This window comes from Haliaeetus albicilla, chromosome 18 (assembly GCF_947461875.1).
Source record: "Haliaeetus albicilla chromosome 18, bHalAlb1.1, whole genome shotgun sequence".
NCBI lineage: Eukaryota > Metazoa > Chordata > Aves > Accipitriformes > Accipitridae > Haliaeetus > Haliaeetus albicilla.
In genome coordinates, this window is record NC_091500.1 from 17,280,264 (window position 1) to 17,305,524 (window position 25,261).

At 36.4% G+C, this 25,261-nt stretch overlaps 1 protein-coding gene across 3 annotated transcripts in view; it reads left to right on the forward strand.

The window, feature by feature from the left end:
* KIDINS220 (kinase D interacting substrate 220) overlaps nt 1-25,261 on the forward strand; it is an 80,422-nt gene that overhangs the window by 40,499 nt on the left and 14,662 nt on the right. For 2 of the 3 annotated variants that reach the window (XM_069805842.1, XM_069805843.1), the window contains exons 22-25: nt 626-788; nt 17,982-18,160; nt 19,531-19,757; nt 24,376-24,486. In XM_069805842.1, coding sequence (XP_069661943.1) covers nt 626-788; nt 17,982-18,160; nt 19,531-19,757; nt 24,376-24,486 — 680 coding nt within the window. The remainder of the gene's footprint in view (nt 1-625; nt 789-17,981; nt 18,161-19,530; nt 19,758-24,375; nt 24,487-25,261) is intronic. The other variant, XM_069805845.1, reaches the window with a different exon arrangement.

Here is a 25,261-nt window from a genome sequence, read left to right on the forward strand (position 1 = left end):
CATCACCAATATTAGTAATGCAATTCTAGAAAATGTGCTAGAACTTGAAATTCATAAACTGTAGCATTAACTTTTTCTGTTTTTTTAAATAAACTTTATTTGTAATTCATACCTTGCCTTATTAACTTAAAACAGTCTTTTGTTGATAGCTTTGAATTTTACTTTATTGGCTATTGAAGATGGCAGTTGTATGCTTAGCTTGTTTTGACCATATTTCCTATGTCAATGCACAGAAGGTCTTTCACAGTTATTAGCATGATTTTTGTGTTTAGATTGAGAAATAAATGCTGTGTGAAATTCTTTATTGAGTTTTGTTAAAGTAACTTAAGATTCACCTGTAACAGGATGATAGTAATTAGCGCTTAACCTGGAGCTGAAGTTGACAATTCTGGAGAGTCTCATGTTCTAAACAGTATTTGCAAGAATTTTTATTAGGTTGTCAAATGATATTTTTAGGTGCAACTTGAGATGATTTTGAACTTAGCTAGCTAAAAATATAATACCAGAAAGTTCACAGATCAGGTTAAGGGACTTACATAGCTGTTACTTTGAGGAAAAAAAAAGATATCTTTCAAAAGCAAAAAAAAATCCCTTGTGTTTCTTCCCTCCTTCCCTGTTACATTAGGTCGTTTATTGAGAGCTAATCAGATCACATTCAATTGGGATAGACTGGCCAGTTGGATCAATCTCACAGAGCAGTGGCCGTATAGAACATCATGGCTCATACTGCATCTTGAAGAGACTGAGGGTGTTCCAGATCAGCTGACTTTAAAAACCATCTATGAGAGGTAAGTGTTATTCTGGTAATGGTGTGCACTTTCTATTATTAAAATAGTGATCATTATTAATGATTATTAGACTAACATGGCTTTCAAACAGCTACCAAGTTGTAATCTAAAATTCCCACAATCTTATTCTCCTCTATTAAATTTTGGAAACTTAAATTACTTTCACTGCTTATTAATGCACCACATACGAATGTGTGCTTTATATTAAAAACAAAGAGATTTATACTGGAATTCTTTCACAGATAGTTAGCTGTGCTTCTGTCTCTTGATGTAATTTTCATCTCTACCTTGGCCAAGCTAGAAGTTGGTTTTTTTTCCCTATTTAGAAATCTGAACTAAGCTCTGCAAAAACTGCCTTTACTGGTAAAGATCTCTGAAGGTTTGGTACTTAGCAAGTGTGCTTGCAGTTACAGAATACAAAAGTGAAGCATTACTTGCTCCATTGCTGATACAAGTTGCTGTCCAACAATGCTGTCTAGGTATTACAACTGGGAGTAAATGGTCCCTGTGTTGCCAGTGAACATGCCTTTCCAGCACCTGGTTGCTCATAAGAAAGGACCTGTGGATTGTGAAAAGTGACCTGATGACAGTGGGAGGAATGGAAGAGAAAGAATGTGACTGGGAGTTGGGCCTATAGGGAAAAAAACAGAATCTGAGAATGAAAGTCAGTAAGAGGAATGAAGGGTTTGACTTGCATAAGAAATAACTGAGATCAGATGGAAAGAACAGCTGAGGTAAAGAGGGAAGACTGGGATTAATTGAACAAGTTACCAGAAAATCTAGAGACTTGGCAGGATCCAGGGAAGGAACAGAAAGGAGAATGAACTTGAACAGAAAATTTTGGGAAGGTGCCCTGCACTAAGAGTCAAGGAATGAGAGAACTGGATGAAGGTCTGGGATGGGCTGGAAATTATTGAAGTGTTGAGAATGGAGTTAGGATTGATTGGGAAAGATGACTGGTGTGAGTTGTATTAGGAAAGGAAAGTCGAAGTGAGGTTAAGATCTGAACACGGAGAACCGGAAGGTAGAGGGACAAGGGTGGACCGGGCGTGATGAGGCTGAGGATTGAAGATGGACAAAGAGGGCAAGTAGTAGACTGGAGTGGCTTCAAGTTGCGGGGTTGTTTCTGAAATACCAAACTTAAGAGGTAAAGAAGTACGTGATTAGAAAACACTTTCTCTAGAGAATGGATCCAGTTTCTGGGTTTTGCATTTCCTCTGCGAGTGCAAGATACCTGTGAAATCATAGATAAAGTAATGGGAACCTACCTCTCCATTGTGGGTTCACATGGCTAGTGTCACAAATGTTTACGTGATCAGGTAAGTACAATAATTCAGAATCATCAGGGATTCCCTCTCCTGTTATGCTTTCTAGTACCCTTGCTGTAAATATTTCTAACTTCTCTTTATTTAGATTTTCCGTATGGCATGTTTCACAATTTTATATTTTCAGTATTTATCCAACAAACTCATTACAGCCTTTTGATTATTAGCATCAACAGTAATAAATCACTTTGGAGTGATCAAAATCCAAAGCTATCTTGAAGATGTAACAATGTTTATGTTTTCTGATAAACCAAAGGCGGTATTAGAGACCTGATTTGTTCTCATAAATGGGTACTAGTAATTCCAGTATAAACTAATGTTAAATCTGTAGTAAACCAATGTGAAGAGAAGGAAAGGACAGTCACAACTGAATGTGAATGACTTATTTGGGTTCTGGATTATTTGTCGTTAGTACAGACAGTTGAGCTGTTGACATTCAGTGCCAACTGGAGTGTGTCAGGGTTTATTAGTTCTGGTGTGGAGGAGATGCATAACTCCTGCTATGCTGTTGTGCCTCTTGCTATGCAGGTTGTGTTTGGAAGTAATATAGCCACTAAAGTAGAGTGTCAATTCATAATTGACAGTTATAAATGTATAGATAAATTTATAGTGTATAAAACTAGGATCTGTAATAAGAAACAGTGAAGAACCCTGTGCCATATATTGGAAAAGGGAAGGTGATGATCTTCTTTGAAGTACAGCTGTTGGTATTCTACCTGCGATACCAGGAAAACAAGGAAAAGGAAAAGACGACCAATATTCAGGATTCTCTGTTTAGCAAAAAAACCCAACAGGATTATTTGATATGAAAATGATAAAGCTACAAAACTGAGTTTCTTAAGGTTCATAATAGTAACATTACTGTATGTTCAGGAAGAGAATTGATGTGTCTCAGGCACTTCTGTTGAACCTGTGTAAGGCACTAAATATATAACTCTACTGATGTAGTGACAAAGCTGAGATCTCATCTGTCTGGTGATATGGGTGATCATCTCTACTTCATGCTGAATATGAAAAGGTCTGTGAACTCTTCTCTGAGATTATCTAATGCTCTAAAAACTCTGTTTTATCCAAAATAATCCTTTTTGTGTCATTGTTATTCTTTTTATCTACAGCCGTTTGAAGTCACTTGGCTTGAATATCTGTTTCTGTATCAGTTCAAAGTAGAGTATTTAGTTTAGTTCCTCTTTTAAAACTTCAGTTTCTGTTTTCTAAGGTTTTCTAGTTTATAGAGCAGCTTTCCCATTTGGAGTCTCATGAAAAGATACCAGATTTTGATACTTTTATAGCTTCCATTCCTATACTGAGTTTGTGTTACTTCTTCCCTGCCTTTTATTCTGCAAGGATTTTTTTTTATTTTGGGGTTTTTTTGGTCCTTTAGAACAGGAGCAAGAATATATTTTCCTAGTACTGAATAGTTTGTGTCAAACTGCTTTTTATTTTGACAGTGCAAATTCTTCTTTGGTTTTGCTGCATTTCTGAACTCTAAGTGTGTCAGGGGAGAGGGGTCTGCTTGGACATCTCCCTTGGAATAAAGAAATCTTGCAGGTTCTGTGTTAAGTGTAGGAGTTTCACTCTCAGTCACATTCTCTATATAAGGAGAATGCTTTGATATTACAGTTAATTTCCAGCTTTTAAAATATCATGTGTTAAAAAGCTTGTGAATTACCAGGGTTCCCCTGCAGTGAGAACTTTCTGTTGCCTTCCTCTTAGCTGCTGATTGTGCAGGGCAGAGGGTTAACACAACAGCTGGATCTCTTAGAGGTACCTTTGGCTGAAGAGTTAGAGTAGATAATTTGTGTGTGCACTGAGGGAATGACAAGTGGTAATAAACCCGATGTGGTTTTACTGCTGTATCTTTGGAGGCACATCGTAACCAGCTCCATATTGCCGCTACTGCTGATGCTGTAGAAGCGCGATTCTGTGCGGGAGTTCGGCGCGGTACCTGTGTGTACGGCGGGGCTGTGACGGCAGGTGGCACTAGCAGAATGGCTGTCTGGCCAGCGTAGCTCTGACTGCTTCTGTTTGCTTGTTTGGCTTAGGATATTCTGTATTCATATTTAAAGTTAGTGATCTTTTTCACTAGGTGCTTTGTTTTTCCGTATTTCAAAGAATAAGCAATACTTTCACAATGTAAAAAAGTATAGTAAAATGGAAAGAATCAAGTAGTCAAGCATTAAGAAATGAAGGAATAAAAATAGTCTGCAGTTAATTCCCCTCTGCATATGCATTATGATATATGATTTATATGATCATATGCTATTTTGTACCCATAAGATTCCTGTCTTGTAATGTCCAGAATTTAATTTTGCAAACTGTACAGACAGGCTGTGTAGTAAAGGGGAGGGCCATTTTCTGTCACATCTCGGTGCTATCTGTTATAGTGGAAAAGAACGTAATAGCAAAGCTAAACTAAGACAACTGAAAGCTGCTCTAGAACTCTTTGTCAGAGTTTGTGTGATGCTGGACTAGTTAACTCTATTGTACGTTTCACTTGGACAGCATTTTTGCCTCTGTTGGGAGGTGGTATAGAGCTTATGGCTCTGTAGGCTGGTGTTAGTAAGTGCTCAGTGTTCAGAGCTATATCTAAAGCTAGTGGGAGCTCTGCTTTCAGGAGGTGGAGTACTCTGAAAAAAACCTGGGTATCTCCATTTGGTTATTAAATAAATTTACCTATATCTCTGTGCTTCAATTTGTTATTTAAAAAAAAAAGCTAACTAATATATTCTTATTGTGAAGGATTGTTGGGGAAAGTAAATTTGCGAGTGCTTTTCTTTAGATGCTATGATGGATATGGAAGATAGTATTGATGAGTATGAAACCAGTTCTGTCAGGAGGAGTGTATCTTTACTGTATTATACTATGCAGAGATGGTAAAACCTCTTGAATGTTACATTGGCAACATTTTCCCAGGGTCTCAAAAAAAACCCCCCAAAACCAAAAACAACCACAAAATTAGGCTTCAATCTGTGGCACAGGTACACCTCTGTGAACAGTCTTTATGCATTGGAGTCACTTAGTCTTCTCTCTTAGTAACAGGTAGAGATGCTACGTTGTAATTCTTTTGTAGAGGGGAACAAGCCCATTCTTTGTAATGGTGTCACATTTTGAAAATAAAAAAATGCTGAGCCTGCATTGTTGGCTTTCGTTCCAGATTCTGGAGAAAAATGTCTGCTCTTCTTACTACCTTAAACTGACTTGCTGTATGATCTCACTTCTATCCTCTGACTTCTAGCTTCTCTCTTTGCTGGTCTGGATCTTTGCTTGGTTTAGCTTCCAGTTGGTATACTTATTAGTACCAGTATTTACTCCTTTGGGTATATGTGTTGCCTTTTCAAGTCATCTCTCATCATCAGGATTTTCGTGTTTTCTCTCTCCTTGCCAGGCTAAGCTCCCAATTTTGATTTCTTGTCTATTGTGTTCTCCTTCCCCTTTCGTGTTTAGGTTGTTCTGTGGTCAAGCACACTATTGTCATTACCTACCTCTCTATCCTGGTCTACTTTAATTATTTTTACCATTTTATTTATAATTGTGACATGCAGTTAATATTCCTCTACACTTAAGTTGTGCTGCGTTCTCCTCCATGTTGCTGTAAAGAGTCTTGCTAATCTCAGTTTCGTGTAATGCCAAAATGGTTTGCAGAAGTTGCAAAACCCAAATTTTTAAAGCCCTGAAGTGTAATAAAATACGTGGGCTTTCTGTAAATAAAGTTGTAAGAGAGTTAAGTTGTCAGATGAAAGCACGTTTCTGTTGAATGTTTGCAACTGATACTTCTCAGGCTTGTAAATTAGCCAGCTATGGGAATGTGTTCTCTTGTGAAGACTAAATGAAACATCCATGACACCAGAATGAATGTCAGTGCCAGATCTAAATAAATGATGTACTGGGTGTCGTGGTTTCAGCCCAGTCGGTAACAAAGGACCACGCAGCCGCTCGCTCACTCCTCCCGCCCCCCTCCGGTGGGATAGGGGGGAAGACGGAGGAGAGAAAAAAAACAAAACTGGAACCTCGAGGGTTGAGATAAAGGCAGTTTACTGGAACAACACAAAGAAATTGCAACAACAACAACGGTACTAATGAAAGAGTATACAAAAAGAGTGATGCACAGTGCAACTGCTCACCACCTGGGACCCGACGCTCCGCCACTTCCCCCACCGAAAAGTAGAGACCACCCCCTGGCCCGCTCCCCATTTATATACTGAGCATGATGTCACATGGTATGGAATAGCTCCTTGGCCAGTTCAGGTCAGCTGCCCCGGCTGTGCCCCCTACCTCCCAGGTTCCTGTAAAAAATTAACTCTATCCCAGCTGAACCCAGGACACTGGGAAAAGTCACTGTGGCTTTTGTTGAGAGAGGATGCGTTTCAAGAAACTGAATTCTCAACAGTTTGTAAAGAAGGCAATGTAATATTTTGAAATCTAAGAAATTTTAAGCAACATCTTGATCTAAGAACATTTAAATGTATTAAAATTTAAGGTAATAACAGGCAAGATTGCCTCAGGAAAACAAAAGAAGGAAGTGAAAGATAGGAATAAGAATCTCATGAGAAACTTGCAGGTAAAGTTTCCAAAGATAATACTTGCGCTCTTTGACATACCTGTAGATGGTCTGGCAGAGGGAGAAGATGCAATGTGGGGATATAACCAGGACAGCTGTTTTTCAGAGGGTTGTAGAAGTAGCTATGAATAAATTGCAGATCAAAGTCATTGTGGATACAGGTAGCATAACACACTGGTGAAAATAATCTCATCTATAATCCTGCTAACGTAGTAATGGGCTGTAAATCTGCATTGAGGAAAGAAATTCACAAATTATTGCTGATTTCTCTGAAAAAATATGTTCAGTGCTCAGCAACAGTTAGAAAATGAAACTGTCTTTAGGAGTTATTAGCCAAGCAATGGAAAGAAGGAAGGTCTTGTATTATACAAATCTGTGATGTATCTTAATTCTAAACACTATGAGATTCTGGTCATCACATTTCAAAAAGGCTGTACCAAAGTAGAAAAGATATTAAAGAGGATGAGAAGAGCCATAGTCTCACTTCAGATTTTTGTGTGAATATCATCACTGTCCGATTTCCCATGCAGTGAGGAGTCCCAGTTTTGCTTGAATACTTTCTCCTCTCTTTTGGATTCTCAAGTCTTCCTCAGTCTAAGACATTTGAGTCATTTATTTCTTTTCCCCCAAGGCCTTAGTTTGTCATTTCAGTTTGAGGCTCTGAGTTTTAGTCATCTTTGTTTCTTGATACTTTCTACTGCTTAAGGCTGTAGATGGCAGTGATTTGATATTGCCACCTTGTTGATTAAAAATCGTGCTATTAAAGCTGATTGTATGGGAGGGAATGTCTTCTCAGTCCCTTTCCTCATTAAGTTTACTCACTAAATGAGATAATCTGCTGAACACATTTTATCTGTTTATATACTTCCTATCATGGCAGAAACCAAAGTCTGCAGTACTTTGTCTATTGGAAGATGTTCCTAGAAGTCACTGAAGTAATTTTGTAACCTCTTGCCTGTAGGCCTTTGTCCTTCTGAAACCTGAAGGTGATAGGGAGAGTTTCTGCATCTATAAGCCAACCAGTTCTTTTGTAAATATGGCAGATTTACCAGCCTGTCACTTCTTAAAGCTGTTAGTAGCTGGACTGTCTTTGCTAATAAAGTTTCCACATGTTAAGGTTCATGCAGTTAAAAGTGAAACTTCAGTCATGTATATGCTTCTTGAGTTCAAGAAGCAATTCAGAAAATGACTGACCAAACTTGTAAACACTGGAAAAACTATGGATGTCTGAATTTTTACCCCTGAAGTTCCTGCGACATCTACAGTTCTGCTAGTGTGAATGCTAAGAATTGCTAATGTGAGGCCTAAGTTGAGTCTCGTGGTCCTTACCCTAGAGCCTATTCAGGATCCTTGAGGGTTAGTAGCTGAAGCCCTTGAAAAGCCTGGACAAATAGAGGTGGTTTGAGCATGTTTACAGCAGGAGGAAAAGATTAGGTTTAGCACAAAACACAGCAGCAAAGACTACTTCAATTCGAAGATAAATGTGTTTAAGTTAGTTATACCAAGTGCTGGGGCAGGCTGTATGACAAGTTGCAGAAACCTTCTAGTCCGGGTGAGCATCATGAGTTGTCCAGGCAGCCATGAGCACTGTAGTCAAGTTCCAGTTGGCCTTTGAAACAAAAATGGCAGGGAACACACTGCAGGCTACCAGAACAATTTAATGACCTGCCTGTTATGGCGGGCTCCTTGGGAAAAAAAAAGCCAGTATAAAGTTGATAATAATCCATGACAATTTCCTCATGGTCCTATCTGGATACCATTGGGGTAGAACATTCCCCCAGGAATTTGGTAGATCCATGGTAAGTATTGTCCTCTCTCTCATGGGATTAGCATCTAGATTCCATATCTTTCTGAATATAATTCTAGCCATTACCTGGTGAAACTATGAGAAATGTAAGGCTGGTGTATCTAAGGAGATAGTACTAAGAGAGACCGTGACTCATTGTCTCAGTGCTTAAAGATTCTCATGGGGGAGAGGGGAGTACTTGTCCCCAGAACTGAATTTACAATTTGTTTAATGATACAGAATTCAGGTATTCACACAGCCTTCTATTCAAGTGCTTCTTACTGGCTGGTTTTGATGTTACTCTGCTTGTCATGCTTGATGTCATGAGGGACAGTCCTACCTATCATTCTTTGCCCAGGCTTTGCTCAAACTGGGGTATTAAGACAGGGCTTATCATGTCTTTATGAGGATATCAGCAACTATGGTCCCTGAATTTCTGTGATGTGACTATTCTTATATATCCATTCAAAATATTAGAACATGAGAGCTTGGCTCAGGATAGAAGAAACTCTCATGAGCCATCTGTTCAGATTAGGATCTCCCCTTACTTAATCTCCTTGAAAACATGCCTTTTGGAAGGCTGAAGGAAACTATGAAAATCAAGAATCTTAAATCTTTGATTTTGAAAAAACATATATCTTCCAGGCTGAGAAAATGGTTGTGCTTTCCTCAGAGTCATAAGTAACCATTATTTAAAACTTGGCAATTTATAATTCATCCATTGCCTGGGCTTAATTTAACCTCTGCAATAAAGTATTTGTGCACATATGCATGCATGCCTACCTATGATGGATGTCAAATTGGATGACAAAATGATGTGCCAAAGCAGAACACACCAAAATTAGAAGAATAATGTAATAGCTTGCTTTTATTCAGGATTCTTTTTTTTTTTGAGTGGAGACTAAAGGATCTAAGCCAGTCATAGCTTATTTATTACTTTTTTAATGCTTTTGCAACTCTTACACCATTCTAAGGAATAATTTGTGAAAGATATCTGTTCTGTCTGATTTATCAAAAATAGAAACTGTTGCTGTTTCTCACTTCTTCAGTTCTAGATTTTGTCTTTCCAGTTTCAGCACGGGTATATGATTTTGCTTGCTTTTTTTCCAGTCTTTTTACTGATATTACACCTTTTTGGAAGCAACCACAGAAATAGTTACGTCTAGTAATGGTAACCAGAGAAATACTTAATTTCAGGTTACTAAACAACTCATCCTCTGTTTCTCTTTTTTTTTTCTTTCTTTCTTCAGATTAAACTAGTAAAAACTAATTTATTTTTAAGTGGAACAGCAGTCAATTACTGCAGGTTTGGAGTTCTATAGTGTGGTTTCACTGGTGCTATGTTTTACTGTTAAGTTCAGACCTTTTGTGTGATACGCCCATGTGAATCAAACTAGGAAATCACTTAGGCAGGTTAAAACATTTTTCTGTTTCACATACAGTTCCATATTTCTACTTCATTGTTTACTACTTCAATTTAAGAAAGTGTATTTACAGCATACTAAAAATACCACCAAGGTATAAATGATATGAAATTATTTTATTAAAGAAATTGATTTCATAAAAAATCAGAAAATAGTATTCTGTAGCACTAGTAGTAAAATTTCTTTTTCCCCATTTAAAGGCTCATTTATTTTTATAGCAATTTGATGACACATCTGCTTGCTTTATTCAGCTGAAAAGAAAATGTTGGTTCTTGGTGTTTTGTAAAATTGCTTTGTTAAATTATTTTCGAATAGTTCAACTTTTAACAAATGACATTTGATACTAACATTGGAAAGCAATTTCAGCTAATTAAGTAGATCCTTCTATAAACCATTGGAACATTAAGATGACAAACTGTTCATTCAGGATTATTTTAATTGGTACAATTATTGTAATTTTGTTGCAATTATGTGTTGAGCTAAAAGCTTTTGTCTAAATCATTTGAGGGTTTTTTGTTAATATACATAAGTAAGAAGAAAAGAAGTAAAATAAAAACTGAAGATAAGCTTTATCTGTCTACTTTTTCATTACAGTGCTTTAGACAAGTATCTATTAAATTATTCTTTTAAAAAATATGTTACATGTTTTCAGCAAATGTCTAGCAATGTTAAAATTGAGCAAGATCATTTGAAATGTAACTTTTCTGGAAGGTTATTATGTTAATTTCAGTTTTGACACTGTTTAAATACTTTTTAATAAAAAGGGTGAAATTAACTTTTGAGGGATTTGCAAGTTGTACAAAACCTATTGATGTATTAATTTAAGAAGTGTAGCTTTTTAGTGATTATAGAAATTAAAAATGAAAAAGCTGTGGAAGGTGCCACGTTCATCAGTCTGGTTATAGTGTTCTCTGCAATCATCTTTTGCCCAGGCTAGGTTTAAATAAATCACATCCTTTTAAGTAGAAAATTTAATATTCTTGTAGACCTCACCGTGAGTCATTACTTCTAAATATTTAACCTGCTTTTTGTTTTTCAGTTTCCTTTTGTTGCCTTCTACTTAAATGGCAGGGCACATAAAGTTACTATGTTTCTTACTGTGCTAATAATGTGGTCTCAATGTTAAATGGCAACATACCAGTTGAGTAGCAGTTGGTTGTTGCCCAAACCGCCTACTAAATAGACCTAGGTGAAGCAAGGAATAAAAGAGGAGCAGAGTACCAGAGGACATGACAAGAAGGAAGTTCAGATGAACAGGTAATATGCAGAGAAAAAGGGCTGGAGTAAAAACTAATCAGAACAAGGCAGAGGAGTATTTTTAGCTTTTTTTAGTCACCTTTGTAATATAGAGTAATAAGTCATATTTCTAAAATAGTTTCCAGATAATTTTAATTGCTTCCGGTATAGTGTGCACTAATGACATCTCTCAAAAATGCTCCTGTGTATATTTCAAATCCCTCCAAGCACCACTGATTGATACTAGTTTAGGGTAGAACACAGAAGCCTTAGTTTTAGCAACACTATAAACAATTTCAGGAAAGAAAACTTTTATTTTTAAGCTGTGTAAGTCAATTCATGAGACTTCTGGACTTTTGGGGGAATTGATAAAGTTGGGAAATTAAATTGGAGATGATGGCTTTTTGTGTCTGCTGAAAGTTTTGGTCAAAAGTGGAATGTTTATTCAAAACCTGAGAAATGGGAAAACATTGTGAGGTAAGATGATAAGCTGGAAACGCATGTCTTAGCTACATACTGCTCGTGGCCCATATCCTGGCTTTTACCCCACAATAAATGTAATGTAATCTATCTCTCAGGAAAAAAGAGGAGATAAAATACTTGCTTCATATTCAGAAAAGGCTTGTGTCTCATATTGCTGTAAAAGCCTACCACTGAGCAGTAGCTTGGAATATCAAGTTCTTAGGAAGCTGATGCTCTAGTATTCCTTGCAACAACTTGCTCATATGCCCATACAATAAATTTGCCTCATTAGATCAACTCTGTCATAAGAAGCTGCTTCAGAAGGGCAAGATAAGGAACAGATCAGGTAATCCAAATGCTGTATAAAGGAAGTAATATGTCTTTGATGCTAGTGGACTTGAATTTTGGTTATTACTCTATTAATGTAGTATAGCAATTGTACCTTTTTGCCTTCCATTTGTGGGTAGCATTTGCAACAGATTGATGGATTAGTCTTTGACTTACTCTGAGAAGTGGAACTCATGCTTCTGTGAGTGAAGTCTTTGCCATGGACTTTTGGAGGAGGAGTATTGTTTTGCTTGGTCCTGAGATTTAACTGTACGCCATAATGTAGCCCCAGAAAAGAATCTTGTTCTGTAGACTAGGATGAACCATGGCCATTTCAAATGCTAGAGGACCTGCAAATATTTGCTGAATTTCTGGATTCCTACAGGTGGAGGTATTGAATAAAAGAATCCTTGCATAAAGCCATAAAGTAGCTTTGTAACTGGCATTCAGTAATGAAAATACCAAAACCAGATTAATACAGTATTCTTGTATTTCGCTTGTGTGAGTGATCTTGTTGGACTTGTCAGTTAGTGAGACATAATTACTTTGTTGTTTACAGAGCAGCTTTGAGTAGTCTTAGATTCTTCTGTGCTGCTCTGTTTCCCTGCTTTTCCATCTGTGTAATAAATATATTGATTTTTTAAAAATTCTTTTGCATTCTGTGGTTCAAGTAGCACTGCAAAGCTGTGAATGAATCCAGGCATTTGTAATCATATTAACACTTTTTTAAATTATAAAGAATGCTGGTGCAGGGTATATTCTGGAAAACTGTATTAAAAATAGACCTTTTTAATATGACTCACTGACAGTGCATGATACTAGGTGTGGGAGATTAGTTTAATAAATACCAATCTTTTAAGGATCAAAATGTTTTTTCTTTCTGAAATGATCAAAAACAGGAACGCTCAGAAGAGGTGCTTTATCTCCTGTTACTTGAATTGGATAGAGTCAGTTTTGCAAAGCAAGCTTTCCTTAATACCTATGGTAATAGGAGTTTTTAAATAGCTATTGCATCTGTTCAGTGAAGTCTCTGTACTGCTTGATATGCACTGAGGGGTTTATAATTTTTGTCTAGATAGATATATCAAACTATAGCTTTTTTTTATCTTTATTAAGATAAAACATTGATTCCCTTATGTCTTAGTATTGAGTTTGTGATGACTTTTTATTCCTACCTTTATACAAGCGTGTATATGAGCAAATGCTATTTTTCAGGGTTCAAATAACCTGTTGCAAATTTCACTTCGAAATATTTACAGCACTATTCTTGATATGTTGACAGTACTGCAAATCTTCCGGGGCATTTTGTGTGAGAGCTTTTAATCCAGAAAAAATGCACCCTTAAGCATGAAGATACTCTGTCACTATACTGACCACACATAACAATATAGAATAAATAACTTCAGAGCAAAGCATTATATTATTAGGATTTGATTATTAGGTATTAGAGATCAGATGTCTAATTAGCAGACTGTTAAGCATCCAAATTTCATATTGCATTCCAAAGTGGCCCAGATTTTCTAGTTTTCTGTTTCTCAGTATCAAACCTTTAGAAAAAATATTTTTGTGTCATTTTTAATGAGAAGTTATTTCATTATTTTAAGCAACATTTTTGTCTAAAAGTCTACACAGAGAAATATTTAAAAGGCACATGATAGATAAATCACGACATGCCTTCCTGCCCATGCCTTCTGTTGCTCTATTTATTATTTCATAACAATTCATTAGGTCTCTTGCTTTTTATGGAGTGCAAAAGTTAAATAACTCTTGTCTACGTAGTTAGTTACTCCTGTAAAACACATGAGGAAAAAAGAAAATTCAGGTGTGTAAAGAGTAACTTGTAGAATTTCTTTGTTTTCACCTTCAGGGAGAGAGGTTTGGAAAGAGCAGGGAGAACGGCCCTTCTGGGTATGAGGACTTGCAGAGAAGTCAACCTGTCTGGGAGAAGCAGGTCAGGCTGCTCTATGAGAGAAGGCAAGCTGGGAGCTGAGGAGGACAGCAAGACAGGCAGGGCATTGTCCTCATGAGCAAGGGGTGCAGTCCCACGGTAGCTGAACAGGAAGATCAGGGCAGGTTCAGTGGCAGTAACCAGGGACAGCAAAGAGCCCAGTGGTCTGTAGCCATGAGGCATGTTTCAGATCAAGCCGGGAAGTCAAGTCAGTGAGTCAAGGTTGTGACCAGTAAGGTATGTAGATGTAGCTCAGGCAAGGACCAAGGGCAAAGGCCTGAGCTTGAAGGTAGTTCTCGAACCAAGCGAGAGAGGCCTCCAATGAGGCTTCTTGCAGCTCTAATCACAACAGTCAGATTCCAAGTTGCTCAGCTGCACTGTATCAGAGCTGACCTTGAGCACAGGCAGTGAAACCCCTGGCCTGGGGAGGAGATGATGGAGCCTATTGGTGTACTCCGGGACCTGACATGACCAGCCAAACAGGGAATGTGGGCACAGCACAGCCTTCAGTGTGGATGAAGGTAGTTGATGCTGCTGCCGTTTTACCACCACCTGGTCGGGTGGTGAAGGGCCACATCCTGTGGTAGTGACCATCTCCTGCAGTAGGTGGTGAATAGATAGACTGTGTCATGTATAAGCCCAACAGCCTAGCATCTTCCTAAGCTATGCTGGCCACGTTCAGCGCTGGACCCGCTGTTGGACCATGGTGGTTATTTTCCAAGTCAATCGTGGAAGTGCAAGGTGAACATAAACTAGAAAAAATCTGGAGCAAATTCACAGTCCCTTGAATGGAAGATGAGATGACGTACCTATATGTACTTGTAGTAAATTATTTTTATTTGAGGAAAAAGCCAGAAATAATCCATCATTGTTGGAATATAACTTAATCCACACTGAAAGCAGTTTTTAATTTTAGTTGCATGTGGAAAGGACACGTGCGGAATAGTGGAATGAATTTATAAGGTTCTCTTCTGTCAATGTAATGTTCTGTTTTGGGCTCATTCCTTTTAAATTCAAGTAGTTTCTTGTGGAAACAGACACTCTGTAACACTGACAGTTTTTGATGTTTCTGTTTTAAAGAATAATTCTTCTGCCTGAGGAAAATCTACCCCCAAAATGAGAATAAGGTGTTCACAGTGCTTTATTTTTAGATCTGTGTGCTTTTATTTTAGAAAAAGTGACTCCTAACGTGCTTTACCTGCTAACCTTTTTTTTTTTTTATCTGAGAAGTACAGGCACATGCAATTTTTCTGGCTCTTTGCCAAAAGATTATAATTTACATAAATATTTCTTTCAAAGGCATAGTTTTAAGACATCGAGCTTAGGAGGTTAGAATAGAGACTTCAATCTGCGCACCAGCAGTGGGCTATTGGCTTCTGAACAGTAGCTTTGTTCATCGTATTCAGAACACTGTTCGCATTCAGACTTAAGTAGAGCTGGCATTAAAATTCAGCTAATTTGTTTCATGTGATTCATCAGCTGTGTGTTTTATTTAAATCTATGTCACATTCTCTTTTGGCTTTTTATTTTGTAGATTTAAGTGTTGAAGTAGGCCACTCTTTTAACTCCTCAGTCCCTGACTTAAAAAGTGACTTAATTTTCATTTTGCCAGTGTTGAACTCTTGTCTAGAATACTCACAGTAAATATGGATAACTAAAGTGTGCATTAGTGGTTTTGGGTTTTTTACATTTCTGATGTTTGAATAAAAACATATACATTTACAGTCAGTTTAGTCGTAGTTTTATATAAGGCAAAATAGAAGAACCTAAGGTAGTAGCTAAATATTAGTGTAAGATATACACTTTTTAGATTCTGTTGAGTATATAAGTTTTACTTTGATACTGCCAATGTTCTTATTTTTTTTTCTTTCCACCATTCACTACTTGAGGTGAGGACTACTTTTAGCTCCTACTAGATTTCTTGAAACACTGTTGGAGAATGGACTGTTTCCATTCTTTGAAACTGTAACTTACTTCTGGGTGTCAAGTTTCTCTTCCTACAGAAGCACCACCTTTTATTCTTTTAAGGCTGGAGCCTGTGAAGCTTTACATGCATTGAATTTTCCTGAAGTGGATAATCCCACTGCCATCCGGACAGCTGCTTGTAATGATTTACAGGATCAGAACCTTTGTTAGAATAGGGTATACTTGCTTTTACATTTTATATTTGTTACATTTTTCTGTGCTGTAGAAGTAACATCTCACTGTGAATGAAGTTATTTGTAGATACTGCTTATGACAGCATGGTATGTCAGTATCCTCCTTCTGTTAGGTACATGGTCCATTCAGATGTTTTCTGGTAAAATTTATAGGAATTTGTTAATTCTGCTTTTAGTATAGGGCAAGACTGTCCTAAAAAATCAGACTGAAAGATTAAGACATAGTTAAAATACATTTTTAATGTAAAAGAATTGCCCTTACTTCAAGCATCTAGCATTGATCCTCAATTCTTTTATTTCTCTTAACATTAAATGCTAAATATTCTGTGTAAATCTGCCACTGTTGTTTCTGGAATAATCCCATGGTACATAAAATTCTTTTTATGGAGGATCTAAAAATAAAGATAAAAGAAGATCATTGCTTTTAAAAAGCTAACAAATTGTGAAATAAGGTAAGATCGTTCAGCTAATGATAGATTTAGTGCATTAGCTGTATTAAAAATACAATTCAATTACAACCAGATTTTTTATTTTAAAGTGTTACATTCTTTTCTCTTCATAGACACATCAGTGTGTATTTATTTAATGTAAGAGATTCTTGGCTGGGCGTTGATAGGTTACTGAGTGTACATGAGGGCTCCTTCCTCCCTTTCCATCCATGCATCAGTACACTCTTTTCCTCCACGACAGCACTGGCAACTGCCTTAGCTGCTTTAATTGTCCAGTAATCAGAGAAAATTCTTACGCTTTCTTTGTGCTATGCTAACTTCTTAGCAAGTTACAGCAGCTCACAGAGCAGTCAACATGTCTATGCAAAGTCATCCCTTTTCATAGAACTGCGATCATAATATGTCTTTGAGAAAAGCCATTAACTAGTGAAATGCATAATTCATATTTGTATATATAAAGATTTTTATTTTTATATTTTTTTCTCATAACTTTTTTCTATTTTTACTTTAAATACAGCGTGGTTACTTCATTGGTATCCATATAGAGTGCTGTCACAGTCACTTTATAGTCATTACTATAACCATGTCAACCATTCTCAGCGCATTCTTTCACTGTTTCTGTTTTTATTATACTGGGTGTCAGAAACATTTTTTCATTTTAGTAAGCTTTAATTTAGATTATAATTTCTAATTTGGTATCAGATGAGATACCAGTCATGATACTTTGAGATGAGATGTCAACAAGTCCATCTGACGCATCATGTCAGCCTCCATCACTTGCTTGCATTTAGTAGGAGCTTTTCATAAACTTCCACAAGGCTAATATTTAATCCTTCTCCTTGTTCTTTCCTAAAACTGTCCTTTGTACTAGTGCTTACAAAAAACTCCCACCATTGCTTGAGAATAGTCATAATGCATCAACAGTCCCTTATATTATTGATCATGTCTCATTGTTTTGTTGTTCTCTTCTGTTTGTGGCTTCTTGTCTTAGAAGCTGAATTACTTGAAAGCAGGCAGTTGTTTTTCCACTTTTTTCCATGAAATCATGCAGAGTTGGGTTTTGATCAATGTCTAAGATGCCTGAGTGTTCCTGTTACAAGAAATGGTAGTTTAAAAATGAGATTTTTAACCATGGAATTTCTGATTAGGATATCAGAATTTGAATGGATGTTTGAGGTTAATGTTGACAAATGTTAACTTCCCCTTACTTAGGATTTGATGTTACTGATCTATAAATCCCTGATCTGATTTTAGTCTTCTGTGTGGCTTCTTTGAGATTTCTCTGAAGCATACAATTAGATCAGATTACTTAGCAGTTTGAGATTTTCTGCATATTAGAAAATGTTAAATTGTTCTTTCTGCAGACAGTGCACCTCTTCATGGGTTCTCTTCATTTTCCAGAAAATAGGAAGAGTGGATGCAAGCGCAGTAGTATTACACACCAGAATATCACTATGCAAATGGAAGTCGTAAGGTAACAAACATGGTTTATGATTTATCTAATTTTTTTCCACCACAGAATTTCAAAGAATATTCCTACAACTAAAGATGTTGAACCTCTACTTGAAATTGATGGAGATATACGGAACTTTGAAGTATTTTTATCTTCACGAACACCTGTTCTTGTTGCACGTGATGTAAGAACCTTTTTGCCATGTACTGTAAACTTAGATCCCAAGCTACGAGAAATCATTGCAGGTGAGTATGCTTTCAAATAAATGGAAAATGACAATTATATTATTTCTTTTCATTTTAGCTAGAGCTACTTCATGTGTCATGCTGAATTCCTGATTAGTTCATCACATCAGACCTTCAGGTTGTCTGATTTGACTTCAGTAACAGGCCACTCAGCTTCACTTAGTAGCTTTGCTGTAAAAGCCAGATTGTACAAGACTAAAGCTTCTTTTTTGGAGGGGGGAATCCACTGTTCTTGATTTGAAGACTGCTTTAGCAGATGGAGGAAACTAATACAATAGTATTTTAGTAGTAGAGATGTAAGTTGAGTTCCAGATCCTTGTTAACAATTTTGAATAGTGTCAGTAAGGTCCTGCAGAACCAAAGCCAGTGAAACAAAGTGGAACATCTCCATTTGATGTATACCCCACTAGATACCTGTGCAGCTGGTACTCCTGAGTTACTTTTTAGTCTGCTATAGTATGATACTTAATTCAACCTAGGGCAAGAGTTGTTTATTGTGGAGTGGTTGTTAAGCAGTTTTCTTTACTTGCTTGTAGTCTAAAAAAAATGCAGTGAGGTTCAGGTATGTTCTGTTCTGTAAAAACACTCTGCTCAGCATTAAATGTTCTGACTGCCCACTGCTGCTGTGGATTGATGTGATGGATGATATGGCACTTCTTGTTCAGTCTTAGGAATTGCTATTGGCTCTAGAGTAAGGCTAAGGCATCCTAACATTTCCATCTCTTAGATGCTAAAGCTTTAAAGAAAACCAGAACTTTAAATTTCAAATAGGATCCTTATGACTCTTTAGTATGACAGTCAGTATTCTAGGTGGGAACTGAATTCAGGTATTAATAGTTCCCTTTGCCTGTCTTTTCTGTCATGACGCTTTTCTTCAGTCAACTGGAATCCTTTTTGTTCTTACTTTTTCCAGCTTCCTTCTCTGTACTTGATAGCTGCAGTGGGATGGCCTAACTTTGTTCACAACACTCTGTCTCATTAGTCTCTTCAGAAATGGTACAGGTCTGACTATCACATCAGACATACTTACCATCAGAGACATACTTGGGAAGAAATGCAGGAATACATCACACCATTTGGGTTGGGATTTGTAACTTGTTCTCTCTGAGAGAGAATGTTTAGAGGCATTTAATATGCTACATAAATTTATGCAGTAAATTGTCCTAACTCTCCTAAAGACTCCTGTGTATATGTGATCCTCAAGAGAAATCAGCTGAATGCAGCTGAAAGTGACATTTGACATTCTACTTGATGAGTTCTGATTGGAGCTAAACACACAAAAATGTACTGTAATGAATTGGCAAACAAATGAAAACTTTTTCAAATATTTCAAGCAAAATCTCATTCTTTTTTACCTTTTTATTTTTCAGACGTTCGTGCTGCAAGGGATCAAATGAATATTGGAGGACTTCCTTACCCCACGTTGCCTTTACACGAGGCACCTGCTAGAGGAACATCTCTGTTCAGTCAGCCTTCATCAGCTTGCTCTTCTACAACCTCTTTCAATGGGCATTTCAATAGTGGAGTTTTATCACCACAACCTCATAGCAGTTACTATAGTGGTATGACAGGACCTCAGCATCCATTTTACAATCGGGTAAATAATCGAGAACCAGTTAACATTATTCTGATTTAACCTGGTAATGTTGCAGATGTCATCTATAAAATATTAAAAAGACCCATGCAAGTTTTGTTAGGAATGTAGAAAAGTCCACAAATTGGTAAATTTCACAGTAATGTTCAGGCAGTGTAGTCTGGGGGAGAAATGTGGTAAATTGCATCAGAAAAACAAATTATACAAGGGGAAAAAAGGTCAAATCATTTTGAGACACTGCTCAATTGTAGAATATTGCAGGATTTTTTTATTTTATTTTTGTGGGGTAAACTCTGCTCAATCGTTCACATGCTTGCTCACAGACATTGGAAGGGATCCTGGCTTTTTCTTAGTGACTTTGGTTAAAACATACAGAAACTCAAGTGGGGACCTACATCACAAGAATGTACGTCTATCTTCCCTTTTGTCTCTTTTTAAAGTTATTCTGGGATCTTTTCCCTAAACTGGTGTTGCACTAGTTTAAAGGAATTAACATACATTGCATGAAAGATATTTTTCAGCTATTTGTGGGCCTCAGGAAGCATAGTCCTGGGCATGGCTCACTTGAAAATTGAATGAAATACTTTATAGTCAGATCAAATCTACATTTTCTATTTTTGTGGGATATATTCAGTATTTTTAAACTTTATTTTTGACTTTTTTTTTTCTCTGAAGTATTATCAGGAAAAAAAACCTAGAAGCTGGTGTAAGTCATACCTTACTTCTATGTACAGGAAATGGCCTCAACTTTAAGCAGATGTGACTGTAGGTAAATGTTTAAGCCAATAAGCTGGAAAGAAAATTGAGTTATTCCTAAATCAGTGTTTGTTAACCAAGACAGAAAAGAGTACACGTAGCATAGAACTTTTTAAGTTATTTGTTCTAACATTATTCTTATATACCCTCAATACAGTGACAGTATACTGTTTTGTCAAAAATAACTTAAAATGACATATACTTTGAAGTAGTCCAACACTGATAAACGCTTGTCACATGAATCTTCATGCTGATACTAGCTCAGCTTTGTTAAAGTAGGTGTTTAATTGGAAGCCCTGTTTTTGTGTCTGTGTTACTGTACATGACAAGGTTTAAAGTGTGGGGTGATATACAGTTGAAACTTGTATTGGTTTTGGCTCTAATAAGCATTACAAAAGCAATTATTGGTGAGTCATAAGCTGTTCTTACAATCAGTTTATTTTTTCATTTGTATTAACTGCATACACATGCTTACAGGCATGCTTACTTTTTTGCCTGCTGAAGACTAAAATACTTCTGTTTTGACCTTTATTTCTGGAATTTTATACTGCCCTTCTAAGGTATAATTGTTTTTAGTGTTTCACACTTTCAAATATTGACAAAGAGCTATATTCATTACTTTGGAGTCCCAAAGGTACTGTCATGGACACCACATACTGAGGTAAGTGATGAGAACCTTATAATAGAAAATTTAGACTGAAAGGCTGTTTCCTTCAGCATTTGTAATCATACTTCACTTCTCAGGTTTTTGTAAGATTGGTGTTTAAAAAAAGAGCAGCAACTGAAGAATAGGCTCCCCCCAGCAGAAGTTTCTGAGAGAGGTCTTGGGTACCTGTATGACACAACACAATGGGTTCAAATGCTTCTGTGGAAATGCCCTAATTTTATGCAAAACCACCCTAAGGTTTGGGGATAGGTGCCTTATTCAGACCAGTAAATAGTTCCTGTCCTGTAGTCTTTAGGGATTCATTTGTGCTTAAGAAAAAAAGCCCTTGAGCCGTTGGGGGAAAAAACCACTCTGGTTTTTTTTAGGAAATACAGTTTGTTTTATTACGTGCATTTCTGCTTTGTTCTTTAGATGCTCCTATGTTACGGACCTTGAACTTCCAGTGACATAATCTATTCATTTTTGGTTTAAAACCCCATTCTCCCTCTGTATAGCTGTAAAGGAAAGGTTATAGTCCCATTTAGCAGCTCTTCAACTTGGTGCTTTGGCTCTCAGTATAGGACTATGCTGGATGTGTACATTTTACCACTGTCTAATGGCCTGGCTACAAGTTGGATTCAAGTTCAGCTTCTCAAAATAGCTGCTATCATGGAACATTATGGAGATCACGTTTCTTCTGGGGAAGGTTAGAGCAGTAGGCAAGTCTAACTGGAATTTCCTAGGAGGGAACTAGAAATCATGGTATGTGAAGACTTTTTTTTGCAAAAGAGGAGCAAATTGTTTGATATCTTGGAAAAACAATAAACACTACACTTATGCTTTATAGGCTGTCCCCAAACTTGGAGAACAGCTCTACGCTGGTTTATGCCCAACATGTATTTATGTTGATCTCATGTTTTCATGATATCGGTATTACTGTACTTCAAATGAAGATTGAGGCTGTAGAGTTCAAGCCTATAATGGAGAATTAATCCCATGGCTTGGAAGCAGTGGAGTAGCTGAAGTGGGCTCAAGGCATAATTAGAAATTATGAAAGAATTGTAGGATAATTGCCTTATTGGTCAGGTTTTTTTCATTGCTTTGTAGTTTGATGACTTGCAACCAACAAACAGGTGCTCACTCTGTATTTCAGAGGATAGTCTTTGCAGTGAGAGCTAGGCACCTGAATGCAGTATGATCATTAAGCATTTCATGCTTGGGGATTTACCACGTGGTTTAAGCTATTAGTGGAAAACTTAGGCATTTAATTATTCCAGAAATAACATGAACTTTTTTTGAAGAGAGTTTCATTTTCAGAAAATACCATAGAATCTGTGCCTTATGACAGTGAAATAGTTTTAGATCAGTGAATTTTCTGACTCATCCTATACTAACCAATAAATGTAAAGCAAAGGCTAGGTGTTTTTTCTCCTACCTGTTTAAAGCAAACCAAACCAAACTTCTACATTTAGACTAACGGTTACAGTGAATATCATGTCACTTCATATGTTGGAAGAGCGTACGAACTTTTTGTGGTAATTGTGTGAAAGAGTGTGCAAAGACTACCTCTAGCAGCTAAGAATATGGAACCATTTCTGTTTTTCAGAAATTATTCAAAGTTGTAGCATATGCCATCTAAGTAATTGATGTACACAGGATTTAAACTTTAATTTCTCAGTTCATTTACAGCTGCTTCTGAATGCAGAGGGTTTTTTTAGTCCTTATAGACAAATCCAAAGTGGAATACTTCAACAAATTTTACTCCTCCTTCATATATTGGCCACTGAGTCGTAAAATTATTTACTCTGTGCTGAATTTGGTGCAGTAGACTACTCAGAATCTTGTCATGTGCAGGAACACAAACCAAATACTATGTTCTGTTCTGTTAAATAGCTGGGTAGTACAATTTTTTAAATGCTCTGTATAGAAACATAAGAAATTTGTAATACAGCCATGATTTTGAGATTTCTGTGTATTTGTTTTTAAGAACTGGGTAATGAATTGAAAGCAACGAGCACTGTAATTCTGCTTTCTTAAACTCTAAAGGCTCTATTGCTTTCCATTACATTGCCTTAAAAGAGAATTGATATGGAGATGAAAATCTTTATTTCAAAACCTAACTCAAATTCACAGATAGGTCAAAACAAAATTTCACAGTATTGGAAAAGCAGTTTGTACTTCCTAACTGCATTGCCAGTTGTAAGGTTCATGACTATTAAATGCATGCTTGTGCATACACACACAGAGAGATTTTGTTGTGTGCCAGTGGGTCACATGTGAATTTCAGGGAATGTGTTTTTACAGTTGATTTTAAAACTTGAAAGATTGGAGCATATGGAGTCCACTGCTGGAAGTATATTTGTAATTTTGAGATCTCTGTATCTTCTAGAATAGGCTTTATTAAAAGCCTGAGTTCTCATTTAGACCCTTTACACTTCTGTGCTGATAAGACGTTTGGAAACTTGGATAGTGTTTATTTTCTTGAAAATTGTTAGTAAAAAAGTATAAAAAGGAACCTGGTTATAAAAATCATTATTAGAGTTAATTGATATTTATGGAGGGGAAAAAAAGTATTTCTGTTTTTAATTATTCTGATATTTGGTTTATGATAATTAACATTGTCCTTTAAAATGGTATTTGTATTGAACAACATGCATTGATGTATTTCCAACAAAACAAAGCTCAAATATTGTCTACTATAAAAATCTATAGATTTATAAAATCTAGTATTTGTGGAAGCCTTCAGATTGGTTACCACAAATATGGGAAGTTCTAGTGATGCTATTATGCATCACCTTTTTTTTCTTTTCGTACAGTTGTCTTCAATATTATGAAACATTGTAAGTTTTACTGAGCATCCAGTTTTGGGTTTAGCAGGTCTGAGAGAGTGAAATTATCAGAATTATCCTTAAATTATCCTTTTCCCATACTCAGAACAGGTGTTAGAGTGTAGCTACCAAAACCACTCCAACTCTGTTCCTCCAGAATACCATGCGAGAGCACCCATTGGCACTGACGGATTTTGAAGAACTCACTCCAGAGCTTTTGACTGAATTCTGTTCAATGCAAAAAGTAAAGCAAGCTATTAGTAATTGCTATTTTTCACTTTATGAAACTCAACTAGAGGATGTGTTTTGTTGAAATAAGTTTTATTTTATTATTACATTTTGATTTGTGTAATTGTTTGTCCCTTTTTTGTTACGTTTTTTTTTCCCATAGCCATTCTTTGCCCCATATCTTTACATGCCAAGGTATTACCCTGGCAGTTCTCATCTCATCTCACGTCCACCACTAAAAACGAGTTTGTCCAGAGATCAGAACAATGGCCTAGTAAGTATTTTGAAGGATAATTCAAATACTAACCTAGACAATAAATATAGTGAGCAATGAAAATGAAGGTTATTAATGATGATTCACTATTAGACAAGTACAAGCTCTATATTACAAATAGTTAAAGCAAAGGTGTTATTAACATGTAATATAAAATGTATTTTGTTTTAACTTCAGAAATTATTTAGAGAGGAAAACCAATTCTAACATCCAGGTATCAAGATAGAGGAGTGTGACCTGTAATATTGGCAAGAAAATATTTTAATGAAAGTGCTAGCTGTACTACAGTAAAGAAATTGATATAGTGTAATACTGTAAGAAAGACTGCTACTTGTAAATTTATATTCAAATTTTATAAGATAAAATGACAACCTTTAATGTTGTAGAGAATACTAGAAATTGGAAAGCCAAAGTCAAAAGTTAAAAGGAATGTTTTAAATACTTAAAACAAAATACATTTTATCTTAAGTATGCCTCAGTTATAGCTTGGTTTTGTAAGTACATATAATTCCACTTTATTTACCCATTGAAAAGGAAAAACGAGCAGACTTTTCTAGCTTCCTATAGAATAATAAAATTCCTATTTAACAGTACTTATTTTACTGACAGATGGCTGTTCAAATGGAATTAAGAACTAAGGGAAGCTTAAAAAAGTAAGAGACTCACTTGTCAATCAGTATATTTCTAGGATATTGGTACAATGAGCAAAGCTATTAAAAGGTGGTAAAATCTTTAATCACTTAAGGAAAACAAATGTGTTTCTGTTGAGTTATGT